The sequence below is a fragment of the Cyrtonyx montezumae genome, unplaced genomic scaffold, assembly GCF_038088225.1.
Source record: "Cyrtonyx montezumae isolate F1298 unplaced genomic scaffold, pur_monq_1.0 scaffold_24, whole genome shotgun sequence".
NCBI classification, from domain to species: domain Eukaryota; kingdom Metazoa; phylum Chordata; class Aves; order Galliformes; family Odontophoridae; genus Cyrtonyx; species Cyrtonyx montezumae.
In genome coordinates this window covers 11392602-11407823 of record NW_027071981.1, presented here as the reverse complement: position 1 = coordinate 11407823, position 15222 = coordinate 11392602, and the positions used below count along the sequence as shown (strand labels likewise).

Here is a 15222-nt window from a genome sequence, read left to right as displayed (position 1 = left end):
TAACAACTCTCTCCTCAATATTCTCTCCTTTAGAAGTACTAATGAGCTGACATGTCATTGAAAGAGTATCATGCTATCTCCTTTATTGATTATAAGATGACATAGCCTTCTCTGTATTTATAAGCCATAGGTCAGAAACAGCATTAAGTTGTGATACAACAAAAACGCACTACTGATGGCATGCTTCACCTCAGCATTTAATGAAGCAGCAAACTACTGTAATAATACATCCAGCCAACAAATTTGCAAAGGCTTTGTGAAAAATGCTTTTATTTTATTTACTGTTTCTATTCAAGGACTGCCACATTTTCAATAAGCTTTCAGTAGGAATCACTCTTTCATGCTTTTTCTAATATCCCATCTTATCACAGCAGCAAAAAGAAACACCTACTTCACCATCTATAAAGCACTCCAATTTTTATGAATGAAAATGACAAACACATTCAAGCTATGACTATCAGTACTCTTAACACTACACTATCCAACAGAAAAATTCATTTCTACTGATGAATGCCTCAAGAAATATTGTCAAGGCTAGTTATAAGCTCCACTGCATGGGAGAGGAAAAAAGCACTTCTCTGACAAATTACCATGCCAAAAGAGATAAAGCAGCTTATGCCTACAGTAGTCTGATGACATGTTAGCACTGGATACAACCCAGCATGGATTAGCCCTAGTCCGCATTAAGTTCCTGTGCAGGCAGAGATATAAGCAATAGTTGATCTTTAACACATTTGTTTTGCACTGAAGGATGAAAATACCAAACAAAATAAAAAGTAAAAATAAAATATTTTAAACTGCAACACAAATATCTGGGGTCAGTATATCCTGAGCTGCAATTCTGAAACTCCAATTACATATCTTGGAACCGTGAGACAGAGCCAGAGATGTGGTGTAAGACTGATTAACTGTTTCATTACAATCCTGTGGATTTCGTTGTCATTGTTGTTTCACTTTTAAAGGTGACTTTACTTACAGTCAACACCATTAGCTCAGCCAAAATCCAACTTGCCCGCACTCCAATTAAGGAAATCATACTGTGTCAGGAAATGCAATAGGAGCCTTAGAAAGATACTTTCAGCTTAAAGATAAGTTCCATAAAATACTCACTTTTCTCTTCTGGTCTTCTCTAACTTGTCTTTCAAAATCATGATCTCCTTCTTAAGGGCAAGCTGCTGGCTCTCTGCATCCCGTAGTTCCTTCTTGAGACTTTTGACTTCATTAGCATGCATTATCTCACGTTTCGACAGTTCCTCCTCATAGAAAACACTTTTCTTTTCCAGGTCTGCCTTTAATTTAGTGATCTCTTGCTGGTGTTCTACACTGCTTACCCCAGGTGAGCGACCAATCTGTTTTTGCTAAAACAAGCAGCTCCAAGTTAGCACTCAAGAATGCTGAAAACAATGCTTAGCAGCAACTCAATACTCGTAAGTCTGTGTTTAGAAAATATCCCATTACAGACTTCACATAAAAACATGCATTTATCTTAACTTTACTGAAAATTTGTTAATCATCAATCTGACGTGTACTTTTATCATTTTGTGATTTAAATGCAGTAATAGTTTTCAAATCATCGCTTCAAACACCGCATGCCACATTCTGACTCCCCTTAAATGTGGTGACCACAAAATCAAATGATTATCACGTTCCCACTCATCCAGTTCACGGCAACAAAACCAAGTGACTACCAGGAATGCAGAAAAAGGACAATGATATATAGTAAATATATTTCAAAGCACAAATAATTTGTGGAAAAGCTATACAAAGGCAGGCAGAAGCTTAACTGAGGGCTAAATTCTAGCTACAAGAACACTACATGGATTGCATCAGTCAGGAAAACCTGACCTATTTTACTTAAACTGACCGTTTACATCACAGCAGATTAACAGGAAAAACAAGCTTTAAACAATAAGAGCTCTTACTTCACTTTTCACAGCTGCAGAGCTCTCTCAGTGAGATCTGGTATTTCAACAGTCTTTACACATTGCTTTAGGGCACATATACATTTGTATCATATGTGCACTCGCCAAACTCAAAGTCCTGCTGTAACAGGACAAACTGAGATTGTGGCATTATATATACACTGAAATCCAAGTATGGAAATGTAGATATATTTAAATTTAATGTAAATACATGTATAACTTGGTTTGGATTTTTTTGTTCTATTTTTAATACAGAAGGAAATATAGTCTAAATACTAAAGCAAGTTACTTAATAAAAAGCTCAAAAAACTGCAGATAAAAAATCTTCTTCCTTGGAATAGCTGTCTCTCACTTTTAGGAGGTTCTAAAATATTTTGTAACTAACTCCATTCTTACCATAAGTAAACATAGCTTTCCATAGTTTACTTTGCTGATGCATGAACAGATTTCAAGAGATAAAAGTCACTGAAGAAATTCAGATTATCTGAATTACTATTATGATGAATTCTGTGAGAAAATGGCCTGGCTTTTAGTGTCAGCCTAACACTGTAAAAACCCCTAACTGTAGGGAACTGCTTTAGTGGGGGGTTGGACTCAATGACAACCAGAGGTCCCTTCCAACCCCAGCAATTCTGTGATAAAACAGATGCTGCAGCAGAAGAGAGAGCTGGGTGGTATTGTACAATGGCAAACAGAACTAGAGTAACAGAAGAAACAAAATATGTTTTGAATCGATGTTAGCACAAATTCCTGATAGATGTTTTCATACATGCATGTTTCAAGTGGACAAATAGTGCAACTGAGACATAATGCATCATTTGGCACACAGATAGATGCCATAACTCAGAGCAGGAATTCTTCCCTCTCTCTCACAGGCATGCTCAAATAAAAGCACCACTCAGCAGCTCTTTCTTTGGACACCTATGAAGCTAACTAAGTGCAAACTGACAGCAGCATTGTAAATAACACGATATGGCTTGACATGTACATCATGTACTACAAATACTGTAATTGCAACAAAACAGAGATCAAATTTTTATACTTGTAGAATAAAGAATAAAAATTAAATACTGCAATAGTAGACTGGATGGCATGGAAAAACACACTATTCAAGTAATCTAATATTAAACAAACATACTATTAAAAATCTTGGAAGACTTTTGGCTTGGCTTTAATGCGATTAGCCTCCGGTATTATGCATTGCTTCAAGATTTGTCTCTTGCATTCTGCAGATGGCAATGATCATTTACCATGCTAGGAATATGAAGAAACTTAGGATTGTGATGCTTACAGAAGTTTTATTGTAGAAATACTTACAAAATGCAGCATATTAAGAAAGACTAATTATATTTTTTTAACAATTCATATAAATTATTTCTTATGTACATTACTACATTATCTCTCTCAATTTAATAATTTGCTACTGTTCAGATAGGAAGGAAAATTTCATTTTCAGTATGCTATCTAAAATTTTAACATAAAGAACGCAGTCTAGAGTTGCTTGAAATGAACTTACAAATTTAATTAATAATAATAATAAAAATGAAGTCATAAAAATTAGCACCAGAATCAACTAGTCATGAAAACAGACTCCCTGAGTGATTAGTCCTTTTCAGCCCAGAATCAGCCTAGACTTATAAGCCTTAGGCTTATTTTGAAATTCTAGCATATGAACATACTTAAAATATCTAACAGAAAGAAAACGTATTTGTTGGTAGTATTCCTTGCATTAAAGAACTGAAACTTCTATCTATGCAATCCAAACTTCAACTGTGTCACTGAATCTACACCTGGTGTAGGTCTCTGAAGTGCTAAAGCCAGCTGGTGAGAAGTACAAAGCACTGGGATTTGGGCAGAATTTTGGCTGTGTAAATATGTATCCAAAGGTTTGTAAATAAGTTTTCTGAAGTAAATATGAAGGGTAAGATCTTCTAGCAAATCTATGCAGTGCCATAAAAATAGCAATAAACATGCCCATCAATAGGTGAAGAACAGAGATGCATCTGTAGGTACTTTTGTATATTTGTAGAAAGTATTTGTGCATTTGTAGGTATTATTATACACCTGATAAAAACCCAGCTACGATTTCCCTTTCCTATTCCAGTAAACTTGCCTGATATACAAACTCTTTCCTGACAGTGAAGATTCATGAAAGCAGAACAAATATATCTTAACTTTCAGACAACAATCTGAATTCACAGCATCAGGAGCTCTAAAAATTCAAATTTCATGATGAATGGATTTCCTTATTTTCATTTAAGGAAGGAAAGAAAAATAAAATAATGTATGATCAAAATAAAACAGCCTTCTGTGCAGTGACTTAACGTCGACAAATGTTCCATGGAATTCTATTAATGAAACTATTATTCGTGTGATTTAAGACCAGAATATTCCTAACTTGATACTTGGCACAAAAAACATAGAACTATCCCAGGAACAGCGTTTTGCTGTAAATGAACAGAAGTCCCAATGCAGAAACAAAGAAACAAAAATAAAACTTCCCCTTCAACGCAAAGGGTTTAAATTTATCTTTAAATACTCAGCCATTCTACACTAAAAAATGTTTTTAACAGTTAAAAGTAGTAACTGAAGCAATTTGGTAAAAAGATTGTTGACAAACTCTTCAGTGAGCAGTGAATAGAGTGGTCTGAAAACTGCAGTAGGTAAATGCTAATTCTTCTGGACAACAATGCAATACACGTTTGCATCAGTATTCAACATCAACTGAAGTGTCAAACTGACACTATCTTTGTGTCTTACAACTGAAAGCAATCAAACAGATCCAGTTCTTGCTGCCTGCTAAGTCTGCAGGTGTTAATACTAGAACAGACTAACCTTTAGCCCTTCTACTTCGCTTTCCAACTGCTTAGAGTACTGCTCACTCCGCTCTCGCAATTTCCTGTCTTTGGATGCCTCAGCAGCCGCAGCTTCAGCTTGGACTTCCAGCTACAAAAACACATGCAGTCATTAATGGGCAGGGTTCTTACATTTTTTCAAAACCTATTTACGATTTTCAGTAACCTGGACACTTCAAATTCTTAGGAAACAAAAATGGTACTGTTTGAAATAAGGAAAACTTTGAGGATTTACAAACAACATTAAATAAAATACTTCATCAGCAAACCTTACACATAACTATTATTTCAGAAATTCTAAACTTACTACTTACTTCTTTTTTAAGTCTCTCTGTTCTGCGTAACTCTTGCCTTAAACTTTCTACTTTTTGCATCACCACTTCCATTTCTTCTTCCTTATCTCGGAGCTGGCGGGCAAGCTTTTGTTTCTGAGAGTGCAAGTCTGTCAGCCGCTCGTTCATCTCTGAGAACTCCTGCATTGCCAATTTCCGCTGGCTGTGTGCATCTTTCAGCTCTTTGGCTTGAGATTTTAATCTGTCACTAGACTCTGCCAGTTCCTACAGTTTAAAAAAAGAATTTAGTAATAAACCTAGAAAGCTGCAAGGCCAACACTCTGGATGTGCATCTAAAACTTCTCCGAAGTAATGAGAAACTAGATATTCACTTATGTTGATAAATGCATCCACAATACAGACTGCGTGCTTCTATAAATTAGATTTCACTACAGAAGTCAGTTAAACTGCGTAAACTTATACAAAGTCTGAATTTGCTCCATTATTATAATACAGCCACACTGAAGTCCCAAAAAGCCTTGCTGCCTTAAAAAAATTCATCTGTCCAGTTTTTCATGAACTACTTAAAAATCAACAAAAAGAAAAGTACTCATCTTAACTGATAAATAATGATAATAATGAAATTTTTTGCATTAGTTGAATGGAAGACTCTTGTATGCAAGCACTTCTACTTTTGAAGCTTCTGAGAACTGGTGTGCACATGACAATATATTAATTAACACTATACCATAATATATTACAAAATGCTTCAGATAACGCAGAACACTGTTTTCAGCAACAATAAATGATAACTGCCCTTTCCAAAGAACCTACATAAAGAACACTGCTGCTCCTATGGTGTAAATCTTTCACAAAATGTTCTGTCTCAGATCTGTGCTACTACACTATGAAGGAAGGGCCTCAGCAGTTCATACGGTTTAATGATGTTCAGACAAGACAGAGTTGAACAAAGAAGCAAGGAAAAGTGAGTCTAAGGATGAAAAGAAAAGCAAGAGGAAGAAAGAATATCTGGCACCTACATACAGTTAACAGCGTCTTCTAAAGTTATTAAAAGATGTCACTGCAAACTGTTTTAGAATGGTCTTTCTTACACAAGCTGGCAGAGCTCAAGATATTAAGAACCTTATGAGTTAAAAGAAACAATGATAAATATAGATTGCAGGTCACCATTGAATGGGGACTCTAAAATGCTGTGCTAATACAGATCATGATGACTAAAAGCCTAACGTGTTTTGTATCTGATTATATTTTCAATGTGATTCAATCATGAACACAAGGTAATCACAGAAACAGTACACAATAAAAAAAATGAGGAATCAGTATCAAACAAAAAAAAAAGTCAGTGTTTATTACTATAGGTATTTCAAATCACTTTTCAATTCTTCATATTTGGGAAATGTTTCACATCTCTCTTCTTGGAATGCCTCCATGCCACATACCTAAGTAGCAAATTCTCAGCATTTTTTTCCCTTATACACTCATACTTCAAATTAAATTATTTGTCTGGAACCGTTCTTCTCCATCTTTTAACCACTGTAATTATCACCTTAGTCTAATACTACAAATCTTTCTTTGCAGTCATTCCAAATTTGGATCATGGTGTGGTTTACTATTTAGAATTAGTCACCCAGGACCACCCAACAATCATACACAAAATGCTTTAAATGGTGTCCTTGTCTTAAAACAGTCAGAAAGCAAAGTAGGCCACATTACACATGTATTATCTACTCATTAATTTTATATCTTATTTTAATCAAAATGAAAGCATAAAAATAGTCTTAAGGTTTTAGAAGAGTCTCTGAGAAAACACTTTTACCTTATTAAGATCTTCCCTCTCTTGCTTCAGCGTTCTAACCTGTTTCTCAAAAGCCTTTATTTGTCTCGAAGCATCGTCCAACTCCCGTCTTGCAGTGCTGGCTTCTTCAAGTTGCTGTTCTAAATGACCAGAATCTAGAAAAAGCAGCACATTTTAAACAAATTAAGGAAAAAGTTATCCTACAACAGCATTGTCCAGCTGCTTTAAACCTCCCTTCGGTATTTATTCCTGTCTCAACCACAAACTAAAGCAATTCTTATCTGGTTTCAGATTAGGTAGTAAATTGTTTCAACTGCTCTATTTGCTTTCAGCAGAATACAAGGTCACAGATTACTGTAATGCAACACAGAAAATGATAATTCGTCTTTTTACATCTTAACAAACATACACATAACTCTATTTTGCACTTCAACACAACCTAAGCATTTGACTTGTGTGCACTGTGATGTAACGTATAATGTCCATTTTACTACACTGTATCAACTATAAAAAGTCTCTTTCCTTCCCAGGACCTCCTCCAGAAAGAGCCAGCAAAAATATTATGTCACTCTAGAGCTGACAAAGATTCTCCTGTTGATGGACTTTAAATAAAATCTTCTGAAGGTAATTTTTCTTTAGTGTGAAAACCATTTGTATTTACGTAACCTGCTTTATTACTACTATAAGTACAAGAAAACTACTACAGCAAGTTCCTTACTGTCAGCTATTCTGAAAAATAGGAAAATACATTACTGAGGCAGAGATAAATAACATCATATAAATACTCTCAAATGCTCTAACATCAGAAGTTGAAATCCATAAAATATTACAGAAAACTGAGAATTGCAACTAGCATTTGCTTTCTAGGATTTCATTCAGAAACAGAGATTCAAAGCAAGATACATGCAAAAGTGGGTTAATTCTGAGTTCCATGAAATCTGCAGATATTTTGCCTTTGATTTCGGTTGGAGGAGTTTAGCTCACCTGTAGTTCATGCTGCACACACTTATCCACAGAACAGTAACTCATCCATACTCTTAATGTGAGATTCTTACTACATTTTCACAAATGTATCCCTAATGGACTGGCTCTTAGAGAAGTGAAATAGAAAAACAAATTTCTAAGAGTTGCAATTTTTGAAACCAGAATTTTAAAAGGAAAAGAACACCATTATCTTGTCCTCATACAAATATTTGTTATTGTTTTAATTCATTGATTCTTATTCAGAAACGTAAAAGAGTTCATTTAAATAAGAGATGTAGCTCAGAATTATAAATTATTAACTGCCTCCCTTATGTAGGCTACTCTGAAGTCACCAGCAGAAAGAAAGTTTATATACAGCCCTGCTGAGCCAAGATAAATCTCTCTTCTGTGCATGACCTACTTTGTTCCATAGCTCTATTTTCTTCCTCTATTGCTGCCCTTTATATATCTGGCAATGTTGAAGATTCCTCAAAGTTTTCTCCTATGTAACTTGCTGAAGAAAAAATACAACTTTGACCTCAAAAAGTGGAAGCATATGGCTAGCATCATTTCACAGAAAGCTAGTCAGTCAGAAAGATGCTGTATTTTAACTCTTTAAGTCTCATTACACCACATGATGTTATGATGTGGAATAGCAATAATATAACAAAAATCATAAAACCATAACATTTTCTAAGGTTACAGTCTTGTTACAGTCTCCAATCTGACACCATTTCAGATTATTTTTATTACCTTTTTAAATGGCTGCTTACACCTACAGTTCCAGATAAGGCAGTAAAAAAGACTAAAGAATATAACTAAAGCTGGTTGTAACTTATGAATAGTAAACAGACAATTTTCTGTCTAATCACCCTAGTTTTAGCTAAAGCTTTAGCTAATATATGGAAACACTCACTGTAGGAAGCTACTCCATCGCACTTCAAGGCTCAAGAGATAAGTCCAAACTATGAAGTTCAGCTCTGCACTTCAAATCTACTTTCTTAAAGTTCAGCAGACCTAAGTTTGGAAGACCATCCATAATGTCTGAAAATAGCTCCCACTTACCTTGGAATTCAGACACAATCATCATCTGGTTTGTGTCTGTCTTCTGTAGTTAGTTTTAATTAGTTTTAATATCTACCTCATAAAAACAACAACATGAAAACAGCCAACAAACCAACCAACCAAAAAACCACAAATCCTTAAGTAAAATAAAATATTCTCTTTTTCCAATTGTATCAAATCACCTTGTATAAGTAAAAACTAAAGGCACAGATGCATGCATTCTGTTGAATACATTGTCTGGACCAGTGAAGGCATTCAAGTATATACTGGAAAAGTTGCATAGTGACTGGATGGATTAGACGACTCTGCATGTTCTTTGTTAGATCAAATCTTTCACTTGCAACCCAAAAATCAAAGGCAGGCCTGCTCTGCAGGATCAAACATAAAAATATGTATGTGGAGTCAAAGAGAAAATACATTATGGATACTTATGGGGAAATCTCAATATTAACTGCCTTTACCAGACATTGACTTCTTTTATTTGTAGAAATGGTTATCAGTTGGTTTGAAAAATGTTTCACAACTTGTCTTAGTTTTTCATCACCAAAGAAAGGGAATAATAATACCAGCAAGAATGAACTAATATTTGAGCTGCAGCTCAGTAAGTCAAGAGCAAAATACAATTCAAAGCTGATACTGCTGCTTTTCTATGAAGGGCTGGTCCTCCACAAAAGCTGTTCTAATAGATGCTACTATTCTGTGGTCCTAAGGAACCAAAAACAGAGCAAAGAATTGATTCAGAATTGAGATTCGCCATGCTTCTGCCCCATAACACAGCAGCAGAGTGTAAACACACCAAATAACATTCAGGAGTTAAATTCAAGTTCTTCTTTCTATGGGTGTCCATGCTGGCATTCCTGACACTTTCAGGAACTGAAAGTTTTTTCACAAGTACAAACCCGGTCAACTTTTTTTCAGTTTCCTTGAGCCTTTCTCATTGGGTTTTCCCTTGCCACAGGTAGCCTATGGGCATATAGACTCATTAACCACCACTTGTGTCTGATTTTTCCCACACAAGATCCAGACATTTTCGTATTTAGGCTGACAAGAGAAATCAATCTGTCAGAATGAGAAAATTATGTATCAGAAAATAAACTTAATTTCAAAAAAAAAAAAATATGATCAGAATTTCTATGCAAAATTCAGCAGAAAAGGAGACAATGACAAAAAAACAATTTATGTTTAAGGCATAAAAAAAACCGTCCATCAAGCTGTTCTGGTTTTGGCTCAGATAGAGTTAATTTTCTTCCCAATAGGCAGCATGGAAATGCATTTTAGATTTAAGATGAGAATTATGGTGATAACATGGATGTTTTAGTTGTTGCTGAGCAGCTCCTACACTAAGTCAAGGAGTTTTCAGCTTCTTGTGCTGCCCTGCCAGAGAGGTGGCTTCAGGAACACACTAAGTTGGAATGGGAACCATGATAGCTGACCTCAACTGGCCAAAGGGATGTCCCGTACCATACAGTGTCATGCACTGAAGTGGGGCAGATGGTCAGGGTGTAGCTGTTGCTGGTGTCTGACTGGACAGTGATCAGCTGGTGGTGAGCAACTACACTGCCCATCACTAGTTTACTTTATTCTTGTTTTGTTCCTGATTTTTTTTTAACTCTTTCTTTCTTATTAAACTGTCCTTATCTCAACCCAGAAGTTATTAAATTTGTCTTTTCAACTTTCAGGCCCATCCCATTGCAGGGGTGGGGAATGAACAAACAGTTGTGTGGTGTTCAGCTGTCTGCCAGGTTAAACCACAACACAAGCATTTTGCAAACTGCAAAAAAAACTACTAGGCTAACCTCTTCACTTCTCACATTTACCTCTGTAATCAAAAAAACAACCCTTCCTCACCTCCAGTTTACCTGCATACAAAGCAGAAAATACCAACGTGTGCTACAGTGACTGTGACTTGAAAAGGACAACACTGACTTTTGAAACTGCAAAAATAAAGAAGTCTGCTCTAGTACTACATTGTTGAGGGGGAAAAAAATAAGGTAATACATACAAAAATTCTCAGGGAGTGCCTGATCATATGTCTGTAAGTTAGCAGTAGCACAATTTGAATCCAATGGAACTTTACCACTAATAATAACAGCAGAAGTCACTTAAAATTCCTTTCCCTCTTGTAGTAAGAATGACTGAAGTACTGAGTATTAAGCTGAACTTGAAGAAAGTGTTGCGCTACAAGTGAAGAAAAGGGTGTAATGAGAAGTAAAAATATACTGGGAAACTCTAATAAACAAAAACAAAACTAGTGCTATCTCAGAGTAAAAAAAAAGTCACAATTTTATTAATATAAAACCTGTTACCATTAAGCAAACTTACCTGTTACCTGTTTCTTCAACTTTTCGATTTCTTCTTTTAAGCTTTTAATTTCTAAATCTTTGCTTGCTGCAATTGGGCCATCCACTGTTGAATACTGAAGAGCCTGGACTGTCTGAGTGGACTCTAGTAAGAGATGCAAGAGACAGGGACAGAGGTGGTCAGAAGGATGTTACTGTGAAATGAACATTGAGTCAAAAGCCCCACCACTACAGCATGTTAGAAGTATGCACTTAAGGTCACATCCCAAACGTTAACACCTAACTCACAGACACAAAAGCTTAAATCAAAAATTATGATGGATATTTACAAAATGTACAACTGCAAATAAAAAATTGTTTTAATTTTTCCAAATATCAGAGCAACATACACTTGAGGGAATGCAAGCATTTTTGTATCAAGACAGATACAGTTCCTGTTCCCAGAAAGACTACATCTCACTCCTGTAAAAAACTATACATATCTACATATTTAGGATTCTACAGTTTAAAATTTAGAATGGCTAAGTGCCAATTTTTCAGCATTTGTTAGTTGGACAAATTAATTTATTTTAGACATAGTGCAGAGTCAGCAAGTTTTAAGGAATTGCATATGTGGGATAGTTCAGGCATAAAGGCTATCAGAAGTTTAATTTGTAAACAGAAATAAGAAAGAGGTGTTTGTTCTGCTACAAGATATTTCAGGAGTTTTTTGGTTTTTTGTTTTTTTTTTTCCACAGGATAAACTGTGCTTTGCAGAATTGCCAGCTAATTAGGTCAGAAGAGTGACTGAAATCTCTTTTTATACCTTGCAGTTTTCTACTAAGTTCAAGCTTTTCCTGCTCTAGACGTCTTATTCTCCTCTCATAAGCTTCTGTTGCTAAACTGTCCTCCAGAGTTCTTTGAATGTTGGCATCAAGATCCATGGAGGGTGGTCCAGCTGTCAGTCTCAGACAGCTGCGGTCTGAAAGCACACTGGGAAAAAAAAGTTCAACAGTATTTGATTTTACAACAGATCATCTTCAAAATTAAAAACAAACAACAACAAAACAAAAGCAGTAAAGTTGTTTAAATCTTGAATAACTCTGCAAATCCTTATAGAATATATTTATACAATAAAATAACACTTGGTTAACATGTGCTTATTAGAAATCAATTGTCACCTAGCATGACTGATCTCAATGTATTTTCAACTCTCCTGATTAAAAATGACCATCACTGACAGTTCAAGTTAGCCAGATAGCAAAAAGTGACCTTCTAGATAGTTTATAAGATTACAGAAATGGCTTATTTTAAAATAATTCATGAAGTTCCCAAAAAATTTTTAAATACAACAACTACAGTTAACGGTGTGAAAATTTCATGTGAAAACCAGGGCATCTATATCTGAAAAATACTGTGAAACCCTGGTTCTGTGTATACTCATGTTCACTTGCTATTTATGTAAATAATCCTTTTGAAGTCTGTGGGTGATCTCACATTACCAGCATCCAGCACATGTGTTTGCAGAAACACGGCTGGATTTTCAATAGCTGTAATTATTATTTATTTATTTTCATAAATGTTCGTGGAAGAGTATATAGACTTTGTTGTTACTGTTTAATTTAGCAGCACAGACAAACATAACAGATGCTACATTAATATCAAGTATTGTTTCTATTCAAACTTACAAGAGTGTTTGGTGACTACAAATAAAACTTTTTTTTTTTTAAAGTCTTTTAAGCCAAGTTCCCCCTGGATCCACACAGCTAATGTCATTTGTCATTCTGTTATGTGGTCACGTTGTCTGAAAAAGCACCACCCTCAACAGAACTCCTCTGAACACAGTTGTTGACCTTGATGTAAATTTTACCTGCAGACAAGTTTATTCTTTTTGGACAAACTGCATCTTAGCCTATACTCTGTTAATCTCCTCAACAGGCCACAGTATTTAGTTATTTATGTTTGCAGTGGGAATCATAGAGAAACAGGAAATTATGTAACTATCTTACAGACAATTTCAGAACTTTTACTTACCAGCTGCTTGTATATGTGAAACCTACAAATGGTAAATGATGGCCAGAAAATGCAGTGTGTGATGGTGGAGGCATCGTCTCCTAGAAAAATGAGAGTTGAGAGAATAATACTCCACTGGACTACAAACAGAATTTGCATTTAATTATGGCTTAAGTGTTAGTGACAGTATTGTATTAACTGGATTCTCAGTTATCCCTACCTACAGCCAAATATGAAATACATCACCTAAGTCTATCTATAATAGCATGTAATATATAAAAATACACCAAGTTAGCATAAAAATGTTTTTGTCATTAAACAGGCTATCAAGGGAGAAAAGCATTCCTCATTCGATGTATGTCATTCAAACCTTCCAATGAATTAAAAAATAATAACTCTCATTTGCTTTTTTATGATGCTCACAATCTATAGTATACAGTATGTGAATACAATATACAATAGGTGAATATACAGTAGTGTGTAAGTAGGTGAAACTTCCTCACAAGATGTGTATGAAAGATGGATAGGAAAACACTTCAAAGTCACATATAAAGAATTTGAGGTTATGAGGTTAAGACACATTAAATACAATATCCTTCAGTTGAAGCAAAAACGTACTATACTCTCTACCTTGCAATGCTTAAAGCTATTTTTCTCTGAGGTTCTGAGATACTAGGCATCATCAAAACCTTCATAAATTAAAGACAGAACAAAGCCCAACCTCACATGCAAACAACAGTTTTCTGCATCTTTCAATAAATAAAAATGCATTCCCACATAGAGAACAGAAGTCTTTCCTCTGATGCTAGAATCCCTACCATCTGGCACAGGTCCGGTTTAAAAGCACAGAAACACCAGGACTGCTAAAAATCATTAGTTGGAAAGATTTTTAGTGAAGGTAAAACTATTTATTTCTCAGTAAGATTGTTCCTGAAAATAATGGCTGTAACTTTAAGGAAAAAGTTTCCTAAGCAAAACCTAAGTCAGAGAACAACCTTGAAAAACTTCAGTCAGTATGAATTGAAATGAAATTTGGCAGAAATATGGGCAATTACAAATAGAGTGCTACGATAAAACACATTATGCAAATAAAATACAAGTATCAGCAATGCTCTACTAGAAATAGTGTCCTGTATATGTAAATAAATATGTAAAATATATTCTTTATGAAAGCTGGACACACAAAAAAACTGTCACTGCAAATAACAGATATACACATTAGAAGTAAGGATACAATGACTTCACGACTTTTAACTGAAATTATCCCTACAGATACATACTTGGAACATCAGCTTCCAAGTTATGAATGTGCATCTCATAGGGGTTCTTCAAAGCTGCATTTGATTGTTATTTGTGAAGAACATAATGAACACAAAAAATAAATTTCCACTTGCATATATTTTTGAAGCATACTACAAAAATAGATTTGGCAAAATACTAATTCTGTACTTACGGAATTTTTTAAGCAATCATCATCCACATCGAAGTTTGATGTATCAGTGGGGCTGCTGACTTCTGGGATGTAAGGTGCATCACAGTTTCGAATGTTGTCCCAGTCAATCCCAGCAAAAAATGGATGATTCTTAAAGTCCTCTATCCCATTCTGTCCAAGTCGATGCTCTCTGCTACAAATTAGCCTTCGGATGAGGTCCTTTGCGCTTTCAGAGACATCTGTCACTTGAGCAGGAAACTGGAATCTCTCCTTAAAGATTAAAATAACAGAAAACAGTTTACTACCAATAAAAAGTTGGAAAAAATCATCCTTCTGAGTGATAATTATTAAGTAGAAAAATAAATGTACAAATGCTCAAGTTATTAAAATATACAGTAAGGTTTCTAGGAAAAACACTTCCCACAAAGAATGGAAACTACTGAAAATTTTTTGTATTCTGGTTTTTCTTGTTTATTTGAATTGCTCTTGAACTGTTGGACTCTACAGCTGCCTCCAGGTGGAAGAACAGTTAAGAATCTGATGCATAAGCCAACCAACGTATCCAAAAGAAAAAAATAGTACAAAAGGAGTAAGGCAATGTAGCC

At 35.1% G+C, this 15222-nt stretch overlaps 1 protein-coding gene across 8 annotated transcripts in view; it reads right to left on the bottom strand.

The window, feature by feature from the left end:
• The window catches only part of CDC42BPA (CDC42 binding protein kinase alpha), a 155088-nt gene that overhangs the window by 57898 nt on the left and 81968 nt on the right, over positions 1 to 15222 (bottom strand). For 6 of the 8 annotated variants that reach the window (XR_010622409.1, XR_010622408.1, XM_065739676.1 and 3 more), the window contains 8 exons: positions 14639 to 14887; positions 13207 to 13286; positions 11999 to 12165; positions 11216 to 11338; positions 6887 to 7020; positions 5092 to 5334; positions 4758 to 4868; positions 1111 to 1358 (listed from right to left, as the gene is read on the bottom strand). Coding sequence is in view for 6 of the 8 variants with exons in the window: in XM_065739676.1 (XP_065595748.1) it covers positions 1111 to 1358; positions 4758 to 4868; positions 5092 to 5334; positions 6887 to 7020; positions 11216 to 11338; positions 11999 to 12165; positions 13207 to 13286; positions 14639 to 14887 (1355 nt within the window). In the remaining 2 variants the exon portion in view is untranslated. The remainder of the gene's footprint in view (positions 1 to 1110; positions 1359 to 4757; positions 4869 to 5091; positions 5335 to 6886; positions 7021 to 11215; positions 11339 to 11998; positions 12166 to 13206; positions 13287 to 14638; positions 14888 to 15222) is intronic. The other 2 variants (XM_065739675.1, XM_065739678.1) reach the window with 1 other exon arrangement.